This window comes from Serinus canaria, chromosome 18 (genome assembly GCF_022539315.1).
Source record: "Serinus canaria isolate serCan28SL12 chromosome 18, serCan2020, whole genome shotgun sequence".
In the NCBI taxonomy this organism is placed as follows: domain Eukaryota; kingdom Metazoa; phylum Chordata; class Aves; order Passeriformes; family Fringillidae; genus Serinus; species Serinus canaria.
In genome coordinates, this window is record NC_066331.1 from 3,527,894 (window position 1) to 3,545,970 (window position 18,077).

Consider the following 18,077-nt stretch of genomic DNA (forward strand, 5'->3'; position numbering starts at 1 on the left):
TGTTTCCTCTAAAATCAGAGGAATCAGACAATATTCTCTTTCTCTGCCTGCAATTTCAGTCACTTTAGCCAGCACTAACCAGAAGCTCTTTTTTATTCTCAAGGTCATTATTGTAGGGCTCATCTGGTTCTGCCTGGTTTGGAGAGAAGGCTGCTCCTGTAGGAGCTGGGGGCTCCTTGTCACCCCAAGCACTGCCCTCCTCCCTGCATCTCCCAAGCCTGTGATTTCCAGCTGGCAAAAACGTTGACTACACCAGCTTCTCCTCCAGATTTGCCCTTTTGCCTTCTGAGGATGGTGTTCCTCTTTCAGCTGCCTGCCTGTGTATGAGAACTTGGTTGTTTCTTGTGCAAAAGAATATCCAGTGAAAACAACATTAAACCTGTTTGGGCCTGCTAAGCTTTTGCCTGACTCTGTCTCAATTGTGGTCACACAGGCAGTGTGTGGCCTTGTGCTGATGAAGGGAAAGACCTTTGCACACCTATTGTCCGTGACAAGGAGCAGGAATAAATGATGGAACTGGAGCAAGATGAGGTTCTCACTGCCCATACTCCCCTTCCAATAGAGAGAAATACCCTTTGACCAACCAGCAGGATGCATTGCTAATAGCCATTTGAATTTCTCTGCATTCCTTGCCCCATTTGTCATATTTAACCTTGGATTTATTTGTAGAGAACTGCTCAGAGAATCTTGTTAAACAGAGGAAGAATCCGGAAGAAAGCCTGGGCATGGTGTGTTTTCTTGCAATATTGCCCTGGACAGTTTCCAGTCTGTTAATGGATGAACACTGACATCTAAACCATCCCCAGGGGAGGTTCAAGATCTATCTGACTTCAGTAAGAGGTTCCTAAATAGCTGTAACAAGCCTATACTTCAAGAGAAATAAATTTCACTATTTTTGAAACATGCAGGTTTTGGAAGGCTTTGAATATCAAGATTAATTCTCTCTCTAAATGCAGTGGAAGGCAGCATGGACTGGTGATTCTTACTCAAATCTGGAAGGTTTCAGTATTGTCTGGAATCTGGATTTGATGTTCTAAAAGCTTAGACATGTTTAGTTTATTTTTTGTTCAAGTGCAGACTCTGCATGTAAATATCAGATTCCTTCGTGTATCTTATTGGATTTTTGTGGAAAACATACTACATTGTCCATCAGCACTTGAAATTTTGACTCAGGAATTATTTCTGGATAGATTACTGAGCAATATTTAATTGAAAGATTTAATGGCACTCTGAGAAAACCCCAAGGTCACATGGAGCCAGATCTGCCCTGCTCAGTGTGATGCTGTTTGCAGGAATGGCAATAGGGGATGGCTGCAGGAGCTGGACAGAAGGCTCAGGGCACCTGGGCAGGTTTGGAGGCTGGATTATGCATCAGGTCATGAAAATGACACAGGGAAGGTGAGTAGAATATTCTCAGTGCCTCACAAGAGCATGTCTGAGCTAAGAGGCTGCTCTGCTCTCCAGTCCTGCCACTGAGAGTCCTGCTTGGAACCTGTCCCTTTTCATTGCCTATAATGACACCCTAAGGAGCACAGGTTCCTTATTTGGCCACCTGAATGGTTGTCACATTGGGATGTTATTTAATAAATCTCGGTGCTGAGAGATCCTCCTAAAGTGCTAAAGGAGGATGTGAAGTCCAGAACAAGAATTCAGTTGTGAGGGCACTGAAAGCTTTTGGCTTTGGAGGCTGGGTCAAGATCTGTTGGAGAAATGGGCCAGGATGGAGCTGCCACTGGGGGTTGGCTGTAGAGAGAGCAGGGAAGGATTGAATCTTGGCTGTGGTCATTCTGTGTGACTGGACAGGCACTGAGTGCTCTGTCAGAGGCAGTTCTTTAACCTGGGAAAACACCAATCCTGTGTTTGCTTTCAAAGCTGAGCTCTTGTTTGTTCCAGGGTGTGACTGCACCTTCATGTTCTCATTGTTTAAGCCCAGCCTGCCCTGCAAAGCCCAGCTGGATAAAGAAGATGTACAGATATGGCCCTCGAGGGTGCTGCTGCTCAGTGGAAGGTTACAAGTTATTGTCACAGAGACAGCAGTTCCTCACACCTCTGTGAAGTTCATGTCAATAAAGGTTCTAGCAACTTTCAGGTTTGAAATTACAGTCTAGAACTGCACAACAGCCTAGATTATATCAGCCTCATGAAAACAATGCATACTGTTTACACCTTCAGAACAGGGAAATGACCCTGAGCACCTGTGCCTGTTCTCCATCTTGGCTGGAAAAACCAAGGTCAGTGTTTCACCCCTCTTTTGTAACTAAGAGTTCACTCCATGCTGCCATTTCTAATTCCATTTCAGCAGGTATACATTCAGCTCTGGGTTGGGTGTTAATGCTCTCAGAACAAAGACATCTAAGCAAGATGTGGCTGTTTTTATGATAGTGATGTTTTGATCTCATGCCAGCACAATCGAGGAACAATTCCCATTAAGTATATTGATGTGAGTCTTTCCTTGAAGGGGACACTCAGGGAACCTGAGTTGAATTATATTTTAAAGTAGATTAGTTAAATTCTATTAAGACCTATGCAGATATTAATATTCAGAATTAAGTGGCATTAATCTGATTTAGTGTACTTTACTTGGAAAATGAAGAAAACTAAATCAAATGAAGGCCACTTTAACTCTGACTAACAAAACTCACTCGTGTAACTTTCAAGGCACAGGTGTTATTAATTCAGATTAATTTCTCTGACTTTCCCTGTGAAAAAGGGAGTAATAAAATCACCAGAGACAGCTAGACAATATGTTCTCCTTCTGCCCCCCAAAAAACATTATGGCCCTCCTGACAGTTGGTTTGACTTGTGGATCTAAAGGCTGCTGTTCACCTCTAGTCTATAGTTATTGTTCTTTTCCCTTAACTAACCATTTAAATTAGGCCCATCAGTGTAGAGCCATAGCATCTGTCCAGGCAGGAGCAGGAGGGTGCTGCTGCCCGGTGTTAATGCTCCTGTGCATGTGGAAAACTTGCAGTGAGTGTGGCTGATTTAAACATGTATCTTCAGCTGTTCTGTAATGTCAGAACTAAATTTACTTCTAGATTTAAAATAGGTGAATGATTTGGCAGCTGAAAGGTTAGGACATACTGTTTATTTTGTGCTTTGCTTGTCCTGATTACCAGAAAACAGTGAGTAGCACCTGACAGTATTGCCAAGGCCTTGTGGTGCAATACCTGCACAGACAAACTGCAGCCTTAGTGCCACTGTATCCCCCAGCCTTCCCCCAGCTTTGGATTTTGCCACAGTTGCACTCTGGAGCGCTCCAGCGCTCAGCCACAATATCCTCCCTCCCCAAGGTCCCGGTGGAGGGAGGAGTATTGACTTCTCCACCATGTGCAGATCAGATTTCAGGCTTTTAGAGTTTTGTACATTTGCCAGGTACACTGAAATACAGTCACCAGCTCCTACAACCTTGCTGTGACTTTGGCAGCAGGCACGTGGCTATTCTGGGTGGCCCAGGGACCTGCCCCTTCCCCAGTGATGGGTGGCATCACTGCAGGTGTGCTCTGGCCATTTCCCCAGTCTGGATTGGGTGTCAGGGAGAGACAAACCCATGTGAGAACCATCCAGAATGTTTTGCAGGTCTGAGAGAAACCAGTGCAAATTCCCAGCACTGAAAGTGCCTGCCCCAGGCTGCCTTGCAAGAACCTTCCCTGGGAACTGCTCTGCCTCTGGGTGTCACCTTGGCAGCACCAGCACACCCTGACAGGCTCTGGCCCTGCACACCTGGCTGGCCTTGCTGGCCTGTCCTGTGACTCCACCTGAGCTCCTGGCAGCACCAGAGGCTGTGCTGGGTGCAGTTTGGAACCTCCTCTGGCTCTGGCAGTGTCTTCTCTTAGTGCAAGGACTTGGCATGAGAATCTGCATAGAGCTGTTCCTCCACAGATACTTGGGAGTCTAGAAGCCTTAAATAAATAAATAAAAAGGGAAATAGGAAGATCACAAAAGCAAATGAGGACTAAATTCCTGTAATTTTTAAATGTTGTTTTTTTCCACCATTCTTTTGGATATTCTATTTTACAGCTGGATTTGAGACCTGCCTCCTGTTGTAATAGAGGAGTTATGAATGCTCTGGTCTAGCTGACAAGGTAATGATCAGTCAAAGGTTGGACTCAATAATCTTGGATGTCTTTTCCAACCTTAATGATTCTGTGATCTATCCTCAGCTCAGCTTTACAAAAGAAACAGCAATAAAAAAACCCCAAACCCCAGATTAATGTGCTTTAGCACGGGAAGCAACAAGAGCTCAGAATTCCTGCAGTTCCCAGGGGGATTTTAGAAACAGAGTAGCAGATTTGGAGCCAGGCTTGGGGAGCTGAGTGTGGAGGCTCCCTGGGGAGGGCATGTACAGGATGTGCCCCTCTGTGCCAGCAAGGAGCCAGGCATAGGGGCTGGGATCAGTGGGGAGAAGTGATGGGGTGGAGGACAGGATGGGCAGTTTGCAAGTTAGACAATTCAGATCCAAAGACAGCAGCGAAGCCACTGGCAGGGAAAGAATCTGGGAGGAGCTGAGAACACTCTCATTGGAGTGTTTGACAAGCAGAAGATGGGCCCACAGGAGCTGTGGAAGGAATGTGGCTTTCAGGAAGCTCAACTCCCCTCCATACCCACAACCAGAGCCAGCTGAAGCACTGGGAAGCCCCAGCATTGCCAGTCCTGGTTGGGCTCTGTACACACTGGGTGGGCTGGAGCCTTGTTTGGGTTTTCCATGCTGAGCTTCTTTCCGTTGTGTTTAATGTTGCACTGGTAACAACCAAACAAACCAACAGTAAAGCTGCTCTCACTCACACAACCCTGTGTTTGCCAAGATTCCCACGTTCAGGCTCAGCTGCTCTGCCTCATTCCTCTCCAAGCTTCTCAGCACAAAATTGCAAGCAGGGCTGTCCTACAGCTCTTGGGTCTTCCCCAGGATCTGACAGCAGTGGGATTTGTGAAAACCATGTGGAACCCCAAAGCTCATGTAATGTTCTTTTTTCACAAAAGTAGAGGCTTTAAACTGCCCTGAGCTGTGAAATTCTGATGGGGGTATTATAGAGAAGTGAATTGAACTTCACAGTAGCTCTGGGGGAGAAATATTACCTATTATTTCACAGGCTGCTCAAGCACCGCTTTTAAAGGTATTTAAATGTCTCCCTTACATATTCCAAAAGATTAAAGTAATTATTTTCAAAAGCAGCTCCTGACTGTAGATACCTGTTTCTGTAGCCTGCAGGCTGCTGCTTCTCAGAATGACTGTATACTTATACATGGGATATTGAATTAAAAATAAATAAGTATTTACTTTATTCTCTTGTCTTTTTGTAGGATAGGTGGAAGGTAGATAATCCAACAAAAGGATTTACTCTTACAGCACTGAGTGATTCAAATATTCTGAGATTTTCCCTTTGCCCCCCTTCCACTAGACTGGGACTTGCCTTTAGAAGAGGATTCCCATGAAGCCCAGAGTGTGGTACCCTGGTCAGACACAGCTTGTGCCCAGTTTTTCCCAGTGACTGCCTCCAGCCTTTGCTCAGCATGTACCATGCTATGGAAGAAGCCTCTGCTGAAGACCTAACTCCAGGTACACAAATATTTATCTTGAGGTCAGGAGTTTTAGTCCATGTGTTGCCTAAGTTACATGCCAAGAGAGGGCAGAAAAAGCTTCAGAGATTCCAGTGAGCTGATTGTAGTTTAATACAGCCAAAACCAACCTGTCAGCCACAGCTTCACTGTAGGCTCTGTTCCTGGAGGGAAAACCTGTTGTTAAGGAAACAACCATTATCTTATCTCCAGACTCTGGAAACATTAACATCAGCTTTGTATAAGGATTCAAAGGTCTTCCTATATACAAGGACAGCCATGAACAGAAACATGTCTGAGATGAATACGTATATCTGTATTTCAAATAGAGTGTTATCTTTTTCATTAAAAAAATTAAGACTAAATTGCAGTGACACTCACACAGTGAAGTTTTTTACTGGGTTCTTTCAGATCCTTCAGCTGTGACCCTTAAGACTGCTGAGTTTAGTGCTTGGACATCCAACAGCTTGAAGGCTTTGACCATCTCTTTGGTGAGCTCAGGCCATTCCTCACTGAAGCAGATTTTGGCAGGTGCTGGCTGCTCTCAGTAACTCTGGTTTTCCATTACATGCAGGAATCCTGCTTTTAAAAACAGAACTCAGAGATGCCTGTGAATAATTCACTTCCACAAGCCCTGAACTATTGCTGTTATTTAATGAGAGAAGCAGTCTGAGTGCTCCCTGCCCCTATTTCTGACCTAGGCTGCAACCCCTACTATGTACCATATGCATAATGCCTGGTGCAACAGCACCCCTGACCTCAGCACAGCTACAGCTGCAGATAACATAGGAAAATTGAAAATTAATAATTTATATTTAACTCTTTGCAATAGATAGTTTGGAATAATTTGAATTCTGCTCACATATCCTACTAAATGTTGGTTAGTAAATAAATTTTGTCTCATTACCTCATAAAGTATCATAAATTTAAAAGCTGGTAGGAAATAGTCTGGAAGATCTTGCAGGATTATGTTTTAATTCAAACTGAAATTATTAAAGAGAAGATAATTGGTACAGCCAAATTAACCCAAGGGTTGACTAAAGAAACCTGGGCCAGCATCAACCTGACCCGGTGTAATGCTGTAATGTCATCATTAACTGCCTTGAAAGGCAAGGGCAATTAAGTAAAGGGTAAAAGCAGTAGAAAGGCTGTAATTTGTTGCATAAGACCATTATTGAGAAAACAACCTTTTGACACAGAGAATTAATTTTTTTTCTCTGACTGCTGCAAATTGGGAAATATGAAGGGTAAATAAAATGACCTCTGCCAGGGCAGGTTTCCTGGGATAAGTGCCTGCTCGATGAGGGAGCCGATAACTTTTGGCCATTTTTTGCAACGTTTCGATACCAACCAGCTTCTCTGTGCCTGGTCGCGCACACGCTTCCTGCCGCAGCCGCTCCCCCAGCGACACAAACCCGCACCGAGCGCCGCGTTCCGGAACCGCCGGATTACCGGGGCGGCCCGCACGGGGCGCGGGAGGCTCGGCACGCCCGGGAGCGGCTGGAACCGGGAGCGGCCGGAGCTCCGCACCCGCGCCGGCCGCGGGCCCGAGCGGCTCCTCGCCCCGGGGGCCGTTCCCAGCGTCACCACCACCGGCCGCTGGAACACCGGCTGCGCCCGAGGGACGGACAGGGCCGCTCCGGCTGCGGGGGTACCCCTGTCCCTGTTCCGTCCCTGTCCCTGTCCCTGTCCCCGTCCCCGCCTCCCCGCCCGCCCCGCTCCGTCCCGCCCCGTCCCGCCCCTCGGGCTGGCGCTGCTGCGGCTCGGGCAGGCCCGTCCCCCCGCGGGGCCCGGATTGGCGGCGCCGCCGCCTCCCCGCCGCTGCCGCCGCCCGGCGCGGGCAGGAGCGGCCAGTGCCATGAGCCGGGGCTGAGGCGAGGGGCTGGGGCAGTGCCGAGAGCCGCGGCTGAAGGTGAGGGGCTGGGGCGGTGCCGAGAGCCGCGGCAGAGGTGAGGGGGCCGGGCAGTGCTGTGAGGGCGGCCGGCGGCCCCGCGCCGGCAGCGGCCGCCGGTCCCCGCGGGCTGCGGGCAGGGAGGAGCGCAGGGGCCGAGGGCGGCGGTCGGGCCGGACCGCGGGCGGCGGTCGGGCAGGGCGGATGGCGGCCGGGGGAGAGCCGGGAGCCCGCGGGGAGCAGGGCCGGGCCGGTGCGGGGCTGGGCGGGATGGAGTAGCCGCTCCTCGGCGCGGGAGCGGGGTTTGCCGAGCCGGGGCTGCCGCTGGCCAGGAGCTGCCGGAGTACGAGCGACACCTTAAAAACAAGCGACAGAGGAGGCGGCAGCGGTCGCTCCTGCTGAAACCGGGGGAGAATTTTTCAGTTGGCTTTTGCCACCAAAGGCGAGAGGTTTCCTGTCTACTAAAATTGTTCTCTCTTGCCCTAGCTGTCGGCTCCTTGGTTTCTGCTTCTCTTGTAATTTTCAGTGTCATCTGTGTTATCTTCATTGCAGTTCAGGGACTAAACCCGGATACTTTGTCTCTTCAGCGTGTGCTAAAGTTCCTCCTGAATGTTTGTGCTGAACTTCTTGGTGATTTGTGTCTGTCAGCAAATGTTTTGAGGAGCTCTTGATCATAATTTTGGGAAATGAAGTATACAGCAGAGGTTAATTTAAACTTCAGTATGCCACTTAAGTATTATAACCATAAGATAAATTAGCGTAAATCCTCAGTGGTGTAAGATTATCTTCTGTTAAGATGCTTTGTCATACTCCTCTTTTAAGATGATATTGCCTGTGCAACTCAGGAAAAATAAGGGGTTACAGTTTCAGGGGTGTATATTTTTACAAGAAGATGTTGTCATTTTTGTGCTGAAATGACTTAATATTCCTAAATTGAATAAAATTCAGGCAGTGTGAGCACTCTGTTTTGATTTTCTTGGAAATGAAAAAGTGCTAAATGAGAGGTAAAAGGACTTTACCTTAAGCGTAAAATGATGAACTAGTGACTTGGGATGTTAAAATTGACTTTTAAAGGCTCTGACGTGATGCTGTTTTATGATTTATGAGAGGTTACTACTCTGACTTCAGAGCTGATCCAACAAGGTGCTGTGTTGTGGGTGGCACATTAATTATGCTCCAAGTAGGTGCTGAGGCTTGAGGTAGTGTTTCTAAAGCAGTGCAGGGTGCTTTCTGCCTTGGGTAAAAGACCAAGAAGTTGATTCTGTGCTCAGAGATGTCTTACACTGGAGTTTGCTGGGATGTGATATAGCCTGGGAGTTGTACTGGCAAGCTGAACACTTGTGAACAACACTTCTGGTCCATGCAAAGAACTTACTGAAATGACCTATTTCAGAAAAAAAAAAAAGAATAAAATCCAAAGTTAAAACTTGAAGAAGGACATGGCCCAATAGTGTGTATTAATTACATACTTCTTTTTGTGTGATAACAACTCTTAAGACTTCCAGCTTTTAATACCAAATGCTTAGTTGTTTCTGACTAAAGAACTTCTAATCCAACTGTTTTTCAAAGTAAAGAATGTGGAGCAGGAAGCCTGGACATAATGGGTAATGCCAGTAATTTCTTTGTTGTGGTAGGCGTGTAAACAAAGTAATGGGAGATAATGAAACTTACTTAGCAAATAAAAGGCTAATATTACTGAAATACATTTAAAAACATGGAGCTAGAGATTGAGGATGCATTGTGGCATTCTAACAGCTTTTTAGTTGAGCCATTTGGGGGCTGTGCTGCTCTACCCCTACCTTCAGTGCCAACTCAGCCAATTCCCTGTGATGAAATCAGTGTGTTTCTCCTCTAGCACATCAGAAAGGCCACCAGAGTTCCATGGTGTGGGTGAAGGTGACCAGTCACAGGCATGGCAGTGGCCATAGGTAAGGACATGTTCCCCTGTCCTGCTCTCCAGGACTGAGCTTTAGCCAGTTTCTGCCCATGAGATTAATAAATTGTGGTGCCGAGTGTGCAGAGTGTAACTGACACCTGCCCAGGAGCTAAGGAAAAATGAAGGCTGTTTATTAAGATAAACTGTAGGTTCCAAAAGAATGGAGGGGAGGGTAAGTAAATTCTGGTCTTAAACACAGTTTTGGAGCTTGGAAAAGTCCCTCAAATATCTGGATTTTTATTATTTTTCTTTGGTAAGCTAAAAATTGTGGTATCAGATGTCCACAGTAGTAATGCTAATTCAGTGTGCTCTAAAACATTTATCCATGAATAAAGGCCTCATATTCTAGAAACCCTTACTGCCCTAAATGAAACAATCAGATGACAATGTATGCTGGAAAATGAGAGCATAATGTAGGCTTAGAGATTAGAGAAAAAAAGATAAGAGTTAATACTGTGAGCTGTCATGAGTGTGTACTTTGTATTAGAAGAGATGTATTCAGAGTAGAAACCAACTCTGGAAGTGCACAAGGGTGCCACATGTGCCTGATAAAGGGCATGAACATTTTTAAGTAATGCAAAGTGGACCCTTGAAAGGATGTCTTGTGCTTTCAAGGCAGAGGAGGGTAGAACATTGAGCTACTGAGAGGACAATATCATATCAGAACTGTTGATACAAAAAGAAAAGTGTACCACTCCTTATTGTAGAGGATTGTGCTAAAAGGTTCAGATTCACAAAGTAAAGGGTTTGTTTTGGAGGGGTTTTGTACTGCAAGTGGTTGAATGAATCATCTTTCCTGGACAAAAATCCCAATTACTGTGTCATAAAAATATATGGTCAGCTGTTCTTGATAGAGTTGTAAATTATCTCTTCTTGGAGGTTGGCTTCTATAAAGCCTCTGTTAACATGTCAAGCACAGAAGTTTGAAGGCAGAAAGTTAATAATAATTGATCAAAATCCCATTTCCAGCTTAGGACAACAAGAGCTGAAGGTTGTGCATTGGCTGGGAGGGTTTATCCTCACCCAGCAGCCTCAGCCCCTGCTCCCTCAGAGCACTGTGAGGGATGAGGGTTGACCTCCTGCAGAAAGTAGTATCCTTTAGAAAAGCCATAAGTGAATGGATTTGCTTGGATTTGGGCCAAGCTTTGTGTATCACAGATCCTAAAGTATTTATGTACTTGACAAATGGAATTTTAAGTCTTTTAAGGTGATTTTTATGTTCTTTCACACAAGTCCTTACTGGAGTTTTGCACTGGAGGTTCCTTGTGCTAACTTGGTTTCATGAGTTTGAGTCTGTACAGAGCAAAATCTCTCCTTGGTCAGCACAGTAACAATGCAGCCAGTGTCATGCAGGACTCCCAGTCAGACCAGTTCAGTAATGCAGAATCTGCCTCTTTCATCATTTCCCTTAATGGACTCCTTGATGACCATTATCTCTGAAAAATAAAAACCAAGTGTCTTAAGTTGGAACTGCTCAATTGAAGCATCTGAGAGGCATTGCTTGAAGACTTCTTTAGCCATGGTCAGTCTTGCTTCTGTTGGAAATGGTGAGAGAAAGGAAGCAGAGGAGCAAGTTTTGATGGTAGAGTAGGTCAGAGTGATTGAGGTTTCTGTAGTGTGCAGTAATCCCTGTAAGTTTTGCTGGTGTTTTTATTTCCTGCTTCACCCTCTGGGAGGAGAGGAATTCCAGGGTGTTGTGTTACTTACCAGTCATATTTATTCTCTGGATGCTGCTGTCTCTGTTGAAGACAATTGTTAGTTCTTTGGAGGGACATGAGAATATAATGATAAAACAGGGTTTATGCTCTGATCTTGCCTTTCTGCTCCTCAAAACTCCTACTTCTCTGTTCATTATCTTTCCTATTTGTGTTAACTCTCTCCTCTCCTGACAGTAAGGTGTGTTACTCTGCTGTGCAAAGTCCAAGTCAATACCCAGTGCAGTTGGGGTTCTAAAAGGGAAGAGGGTTGATGGACAATGGATAACAGAAGATCAATAAACATGGTAAACAGTGATGTTTCCCCTTGAAGGCCAGGAGGGCAGCGGAAATGAATTGTTGTGAGAACCAGGCTTTAATATTCATTACCCTGTGTCTCAGTGGTTTATAAAGTGTTGTGCCCTCTGACCCTGCTGGTGTTGGATGACAGGAATATTACAGGAGAATGGCCCTTAGTGCTGTGACTGTGTTGCATGTCTTGCAGGATTGTTATCCTGGAGCTGTGAGAAGATGGGATGCTCAAGCTTAGAACAGGATCTCTTTCAAGAGTATGAATATAGTTATTCAGACATTGGAGTGTTCTTTTAAAGGATCTGTTTGGTCCAAAAAATTGCTATATTGAGTTTTAATAGTGGAAATAGAAGACTGAGCTACAAGACTTTGGATCTTACTCTGAATTTCATGTGTTTTGTTTAAATTACACTTCAGTTGTAAAATAGGACTGCAAAATTATAAGCACAAAGGTATGGACTCCTTTGATACTGGGAATTTCAAAGCAGATGGCAGAGGAGTGAAATGTGAATGTGACCTGTTGTGAGCTGCAGTAAAGTACTGATCTGAAATTAAAAAGAGAGATGTAAAAAACATGCTATTTGCCTGGAAGTTAGGATTAAGACTGAGAAAAGAAAACTGTTTTGTTTTTATGAGCGCAGACAGGCTGGAAGAATGAGGGTTCTGTGTGGGGAAGGAGCTGGTGGTGCTCACACGCCTGTGTTGTGGGAGCTTGGGTGGGAAATGTCACCAAACATGTGACATGGAGAGGCAGTGGAAGTTGCCTAAGTTTTGCTTGCTGTCTCCTGCCTGCGAGCTGCAGCATGTTCTGCTTCCTTGTCCTCTGAAGCCCCAGGTATCCAGAGCTTGCCTGGCTGGGCTCTGCCAGGGATCCATCCCAGACTCCTCTGGCTAAGGCCAGGAGTGATGCCTTGCAAGAGCAGAGCATTGCAGAGCATTCCCACAGCCCTGCCTGCTGTCACCTCCCACTTCTTGTTCCCATCTCCTTGCCCCACTGTGGCCAGGGCAAGGTGGAGATTGTCTCTGGGTGCTTTCCAAGCCAGGCATTACCATTCTGCTTGCTTAATATGTATCCGTCATCCCTCTTGCCTGGAGTGGCTTCACTTTTTCCCTTGTACTCTTGTGTAATACTTGGTCACATAAATAAATGTACTTTGGTGGGAAATGAAAGTGATCTGTACAACTCTTGACTTGTTTGGAGCTGCTGTGACATTTGATAAGGCTTATCTTTGTAGGACCTCCTCAGTAGCATTTCTTTTTGTCTAATCATTTCCACGTTTCTTCCTTTTCAACTTAACTTGAAGTATTAAACAAAGGAATTAGGAGAAGTGGAAAGAACTAAGGGGGGATAATCCTGAATGTCTGTCAACTCAGAAGTGTGCTGGTTAATAAACGCTCTGCCAGGTTTTGAATAAATCTTCTGAGCAAATGCGTGACAACTTTACAAAGGTATTTTTATAGAAAAGAAAAAAGTGTTACTCTTCTATTTATATGTTATTTTTAGTGAGTAGCAAGAGATGTGGATGAAGAACGGACTAGCTGTGCATACAAGCTTTCTCCTATTTTGTTATTCCCTTTATTCCCTTTTATCATTCCCTTTTTGACAACAGGTTGAGTGTTCCCAGAAACCTTAACAGTGCTGAGAGATTTCAGGCAAGCTGAAAGCAGTGCCTGACAATTTCAGAAAACTCTTTTAGTGCCTGAAGAGATGCATTAAGAGGTGTGTTATATTTAAAAGTGTAAACATTCAGTTGTGTGGCTCTCCATTTGTTTTGTCATGCAGCTTTGTGATGTGGATTGGCAATGGTTTTGGAGCATTAAACAGGTTTTATGAACCTTTGCTTTTCTGATGAGTTGGGCCAACTTTCCAGTTTTACTTTAAATCCTGTCTACATCCTAGCTATCATTCTTCCATATTAAAACTTCACAAATGAAATGATAAAAATGAGTAAATATAGGTGCTGCTCCATGAGTGGTTTGGCTTTCTTGGGATGTATTTTTTTAATCTGCTTCTTCCATCCAGCTGCCCTAAGCAGTGCATTTACCAATGAAAATACCATGGACTGACTGCTTTGCAAACGTCTTTGTGGACAAAAAGGGGTGAGGTGTGAACAGTGTCTCCTGGAGCCTCCTCCTCCAGTAACCCCAGCCAGATCAATGCTGATTTGTGTGGTCTGTTCAGATCTCGGGCTGCTGAAGAAGGAATTGTTATTGGCATAACACTTCTGGTCCTTCACGGAGCTGGAAGAGCTTTGGAGGGGGTGTGGAGGCTGTTCCTCATTTTCACAGAGAGGAGCTCGTGGTGAGGGATGGAGGTGAGAGATTTCCATCCCATGCGTGCATTTCCACTTGCACTGCTCAGTTCAGTTTCACCAGAAGAGTGACCAATGTTGTCTGAAGCCTTTGTTGTACAGAGCACGGCAGAGGCAGCTCTGCAGGGATGGGAGCAGATTCCTCACCCTCCAGTCCTCACTATTTTGTCACCTTATCCTGGAAGACAGCCTGAGCTGCCACTCCTGCTTGGCTTCTCAGCCCTGACCTCTCTGAGCAATTAAAAGCCTCGTTTACACACCCACACCCTGACGAGTATGTGCTGTGCATACCCACGAACCTGCTCACGGTGCTTGTAATTCAGAGCTTGGCTCTCTTTTTGGTTAACAAATGCCTGGTGGATGAATTAAGCATGGATATAGGAGCATTGCCCTATGCCTGAAATTAGACTTGCCTGCATAATTCTGTAATTGGACAAGGCAGGATATGGCTCAAAGACACTTATTTCCCTTTGCCCTTTTGAATCCATCTGGTGGCTTTTGCTGTTCTTTTATCTCACAGCAAAACAAGACCTTAAAATTGATGACCTAAAATTAATTTCCTTGAAGCTGCTTTATGACACTTCCCTTTCTGTGTATGTGTGTGCACAAAATGTAACCCACATAGAGGTGAGTGCATTCACCCTAACTGTTTTTTAGCTGGTTGAGACTATAGAATTATTTCTAGATGCAGTAGTAGAAACTTTTATGGTATTGAATGTATTTCCTGGACAAATTAAACTTATGATACCTGGTTATTGAATAAAAAACATAGGATAAGAAAAGGAAGACTTTAGCTCTTTTTTACAAGGAAGTAAACCCAAAGGAGAATGACAACAGAGAGTTTGCATTAATACAGCTTGAATGTAAAGTAGAACTGGAGTTCTTAAAAATTCATTAAAATTTTTTGATGCTGTTGATATTGCACTGTGAATTCAGCAGGTAACTGGTGAATTTTGGTGTGTATTGCTACAAGACACCCACCTGCTGACTTTTTTACTTTTCAGCCTGTGGGGTTGTCAGATGAAATTCCTGGAGACAGCTATGCTGATTAATGTTCTCAGAAGTGAGATCTGTGTGTGTGTTTTGCAGCTCCCTATGTAGCTGGTCAAAATTTAGTGTGTGCTTCTCTGAAATAGAGTTTTGGAGGAGTGATTTCATTTACAGAAGTCCCATTGTACTGGTCTGCCTTCCACAAAGTTAAGGACCTGTGTCTGTGTGCTGTGACTGAATTATACCATAGAGGAGCAAAGGTTGAGAGAAAATGAGTAATGGGTGAGAACACTTCTCAAGGAGTGCTGAAAAGTTCAGAAAACCTTTAATGAACTTAAACCTTTTAAGGAAAATTCTATTTTTCTCTAATTTCACACCGGTGGCCTGATTCACACAGGGAATGATCAAGTTGGGGTAGATCCATGCTGCTGAAAAAAGAAGAGAGGAGAGCTCTGTTTATGTTTTTCCTCTTATTTTAATTGGTTGGTTTTTTTGGTGGTTTTTTTTTTTTTTTTTGAGTATTCACATGACAAATGATCCTTCTAGGCTTGTTATCAGTACCACATTTTGAGAGAGAAAAACAGAGTGGGAAGGATCCCCATATGCCCAAAGACCTCACTTTACCCTCTCAGTGTACTGACTTTCTTTCTCCTTAGGAGCAATACGTGCCTTTACATTCCTGTGAAATGATCATTTAAATTCAGAATGCCAGCAAAGCTGGGATTTTTTTTTCATCTATCTCCCATGGTTTCTTAGCAATTAGGCATTAAAAAAATATGTTGTGGGAGGTGCTCATCATTTTCTGACTCAGTTGATTTCAATGGGAGTCAGGCCTGTAAAGCAGCTGTTAAGGTCAGGCAATCTGTAATTGACCTGTCAGATGTTGCAATTAAAGTGTATTGCAGCTGTTAGTATTAAGAGTTACCTCCATTGCTCCTGAAAAACACCAAAAAGCAACCCAAAACCAAACCACCAGAAAGCTTGAATATATTGCACTGATTCTTTGAGTACTGCTCTCTTCTGTGTGTAATGCAAGAAACAGAGGGGAATGCAGATGGAGCTGCTGCCTTTGATTTCAGTGCTGTTTGTGGCAAGGCCTCTTTCATGTTCTGAATTACAAAGTCCAGGGAAAATTCTTGCCAATGTCAGTCAATTAATAAGTTTACACCTTGAAATGCTCAGAGTTGTAAATACTGTTGGAAAACTAAGAAAATGTATTTACATGAAAACACACGTGGGAATGCTTTTGCCACATACAGTTTTTTGCCTTAATGCTTTTGTGGATTTTGTGAAATAGAATGTTCTGTAATAGAATAACCAGGAATTGTATAGTTGCTTCAGCCCTGTGCGCTTGAGTGAGTGTTTTTGTGTCTGTCTCATAGTCCACTGTTTTTAATCATAAAATGCTTAAGCCACTCTTTAATTCAAAATTAGTCATTGAGAGATGATACTGAAATGTTTGTAGCAGTTGCAAGGCTCTCGAAGCTTCTGACATCTCCCCAGAGCCTTTATGTCATGACAGTCAGTTGGGAAGCTGGGGAGGTCTGAGTTGGCTGTCCTGATGTTTTTATTGAGCCACACTTCATATCTGTGCTCATTGAGGGTCTACAGTGTTTTTGTGTTGTGTGTTTGCTTGGGGTTTTGGCTTTTTTTAGTAAGCAAAATACGTTGTCCTTAGTATGGTAAAAATTCAGGTTGTTGGGGGCCATCTGGGTTCTGTTTCAGTGTCTTGGATGTTGTCCTGCGCTCATCACTCTGTCCTCCAGCTGAAAAGCCGCAGTGGTGCTGAACTTTAGCATTTTAGTTTCTAGATATCTGAGTTGAACATAAATCTGAATGAGATGAGTGTTGCCTTAAGCAGTGAGAGAAATGTCTGGTACTCGCCAATTCCAAATCTGATGTTTCATTTTCTGGCTATTCTTAGTACTAGAATTCTTTAGAGTTTGTTTTGTTAACCTTCCATAGATCTTTCTATGAATTAGAAGTTTAAGTATTTTGTGCACAGAAGCTGTCATCAGTAGTTTCTGATCTCTGCACAGTTCTTGCTAGAATAAGTGTGATTCTAGAGCTTCATTAATGTGGTTCTCAGTCTTTGCTGTTGCTGCTTTAAGGTGTTAGTGACTCTTTATGATCTTACTTGTTTCATAATCTGTGTGAATACTGCTCTTCAGTCAGGTAAATTAAAGCAAAATTTTTCTAACCCTCCTAATAATACTGAAACTGAAAATAACATGATTACCTGCACAGGGCTTTCAGAGAAGTCTGGAATTCTAGTCCATTTTCCTCCAAAATTAGATCACAAAGAGCTTTTCTGTTCTTGTGGTGCTAATTTATGTTTCTTTTGCAGTTTCCAGGTAGCAGGAAATGCTGGTAATACCTTTCTCCATTAATTTTTTCATGGAATCCAGTGACAGGAGAGACCATTGCATGACATGAAGTGATTGGCGGGACTGCCTCTCTTAGGTGCTGGGAACAATTATTTTAAAGAAACTTTGCAGAGAAATTTGACTTATGGGTTGAATTACTTTTGTCCCACCTAACTCAGACTTGATGGCAACTCTTAAAAAACTTGCTGGTTTTGAAGTCCTGTTTATTGGCCTTTTCCTAACCTTTCCTGTCCTTTGGACCTTCTGGGGATTATGCTTGCAGAAGCTTCTAAGAAATCCTGATCTGTCATAAATGCATTTTCTGCATTTATCAAAGACATTTTTCCTTGGGTAGATGAGATGCAAGGAAGTGAACAACTGTAATCAATGTGCCCTCTAACAGAGGTTCCCTATGTTAATATTTGCAGCTTGCTCTGTATCTTCTGGTGCCTTCAGTTCATTAATTTTCATGTGTTAAGTACAACTGCCTTTCTAGTTAGGTGTGGATTCTTTATTTGTTAAATGTAGCCTTCCTCCCTTCCTAGACAATTTAAGCTTTCTGAAAATAGCCTTGCTTTGGTTTGTTGTTCTTGTTTCGGTTTGTGCCAGCTGCCTGGTCTGTAGATATTTGCCTTTTTTTTTCTAATTGTTTATTTTATTTGAAGAGTTATTACCTTGCTTCTTAGGGATGTGCGAGGTCTGAAACTAAATGCTTCTAAGTATTAAAAGCTTGAGTGCTATTTGATAGTACCAGAGAATATCCCCTTCTGTAATTTTGAAAACATCTCTGAGACCTAAGGAAACCATGATTGTGTACTGTGTTTTGTCCTGTCAGCCTAAAAAGCCATGAGGCACCTTGCATGCTAATCCTGCAGAACATGAAATTAAAATGAAGGCTGTACATAAGAAATATGAAATTTGATTGATCATTAAAAATCCCCTGGGGAAAAAAAAGGTCTTGAAATACCTGTGGGTAAATCTGTAGATTCCATTCCTTTTTTATTAATCTCTCATAACTAC

The 18,077-nt window shown here is 43.8% G+C and overlaps 1 protein-coding gene across 4 annotated transcripts in view; it reads left to right on the plus strand.

Annotated features, from left to right (window-relative positions):
- Window positions 1-7,313: 7,313 nt before the first annotated feature.
- TEX2 (testis expressed 2) overlaps window positions 7,314-18,077 on the plus strand; it is a 45,362-nt gene continuing 34,598 nt past the window's right edge. The window contains exons 1-2 of one of the 4 annotated variants that reach the window (XM_018918924.3): window positions 7,337-7,468; window positions 9,303-9,375. In XM_018918924.3, coding sequence (XP_018774469.1) covers window positions 9,360-9,375 — 16 coding nt within the window. In that variant the 5' untranslated portion in view covers window positions 7,337-7,468; window positions 9,303-9,359. Of the gene's footprint in view, window positions 7,506-9,302; window positions 9,376-18,077 lie in introns of all 4 variants that reach the window. The other 3 variants (XM_009094341.4, XM_030233796.2, XM_009094339.4) reach the window with 3 other exon arrangements.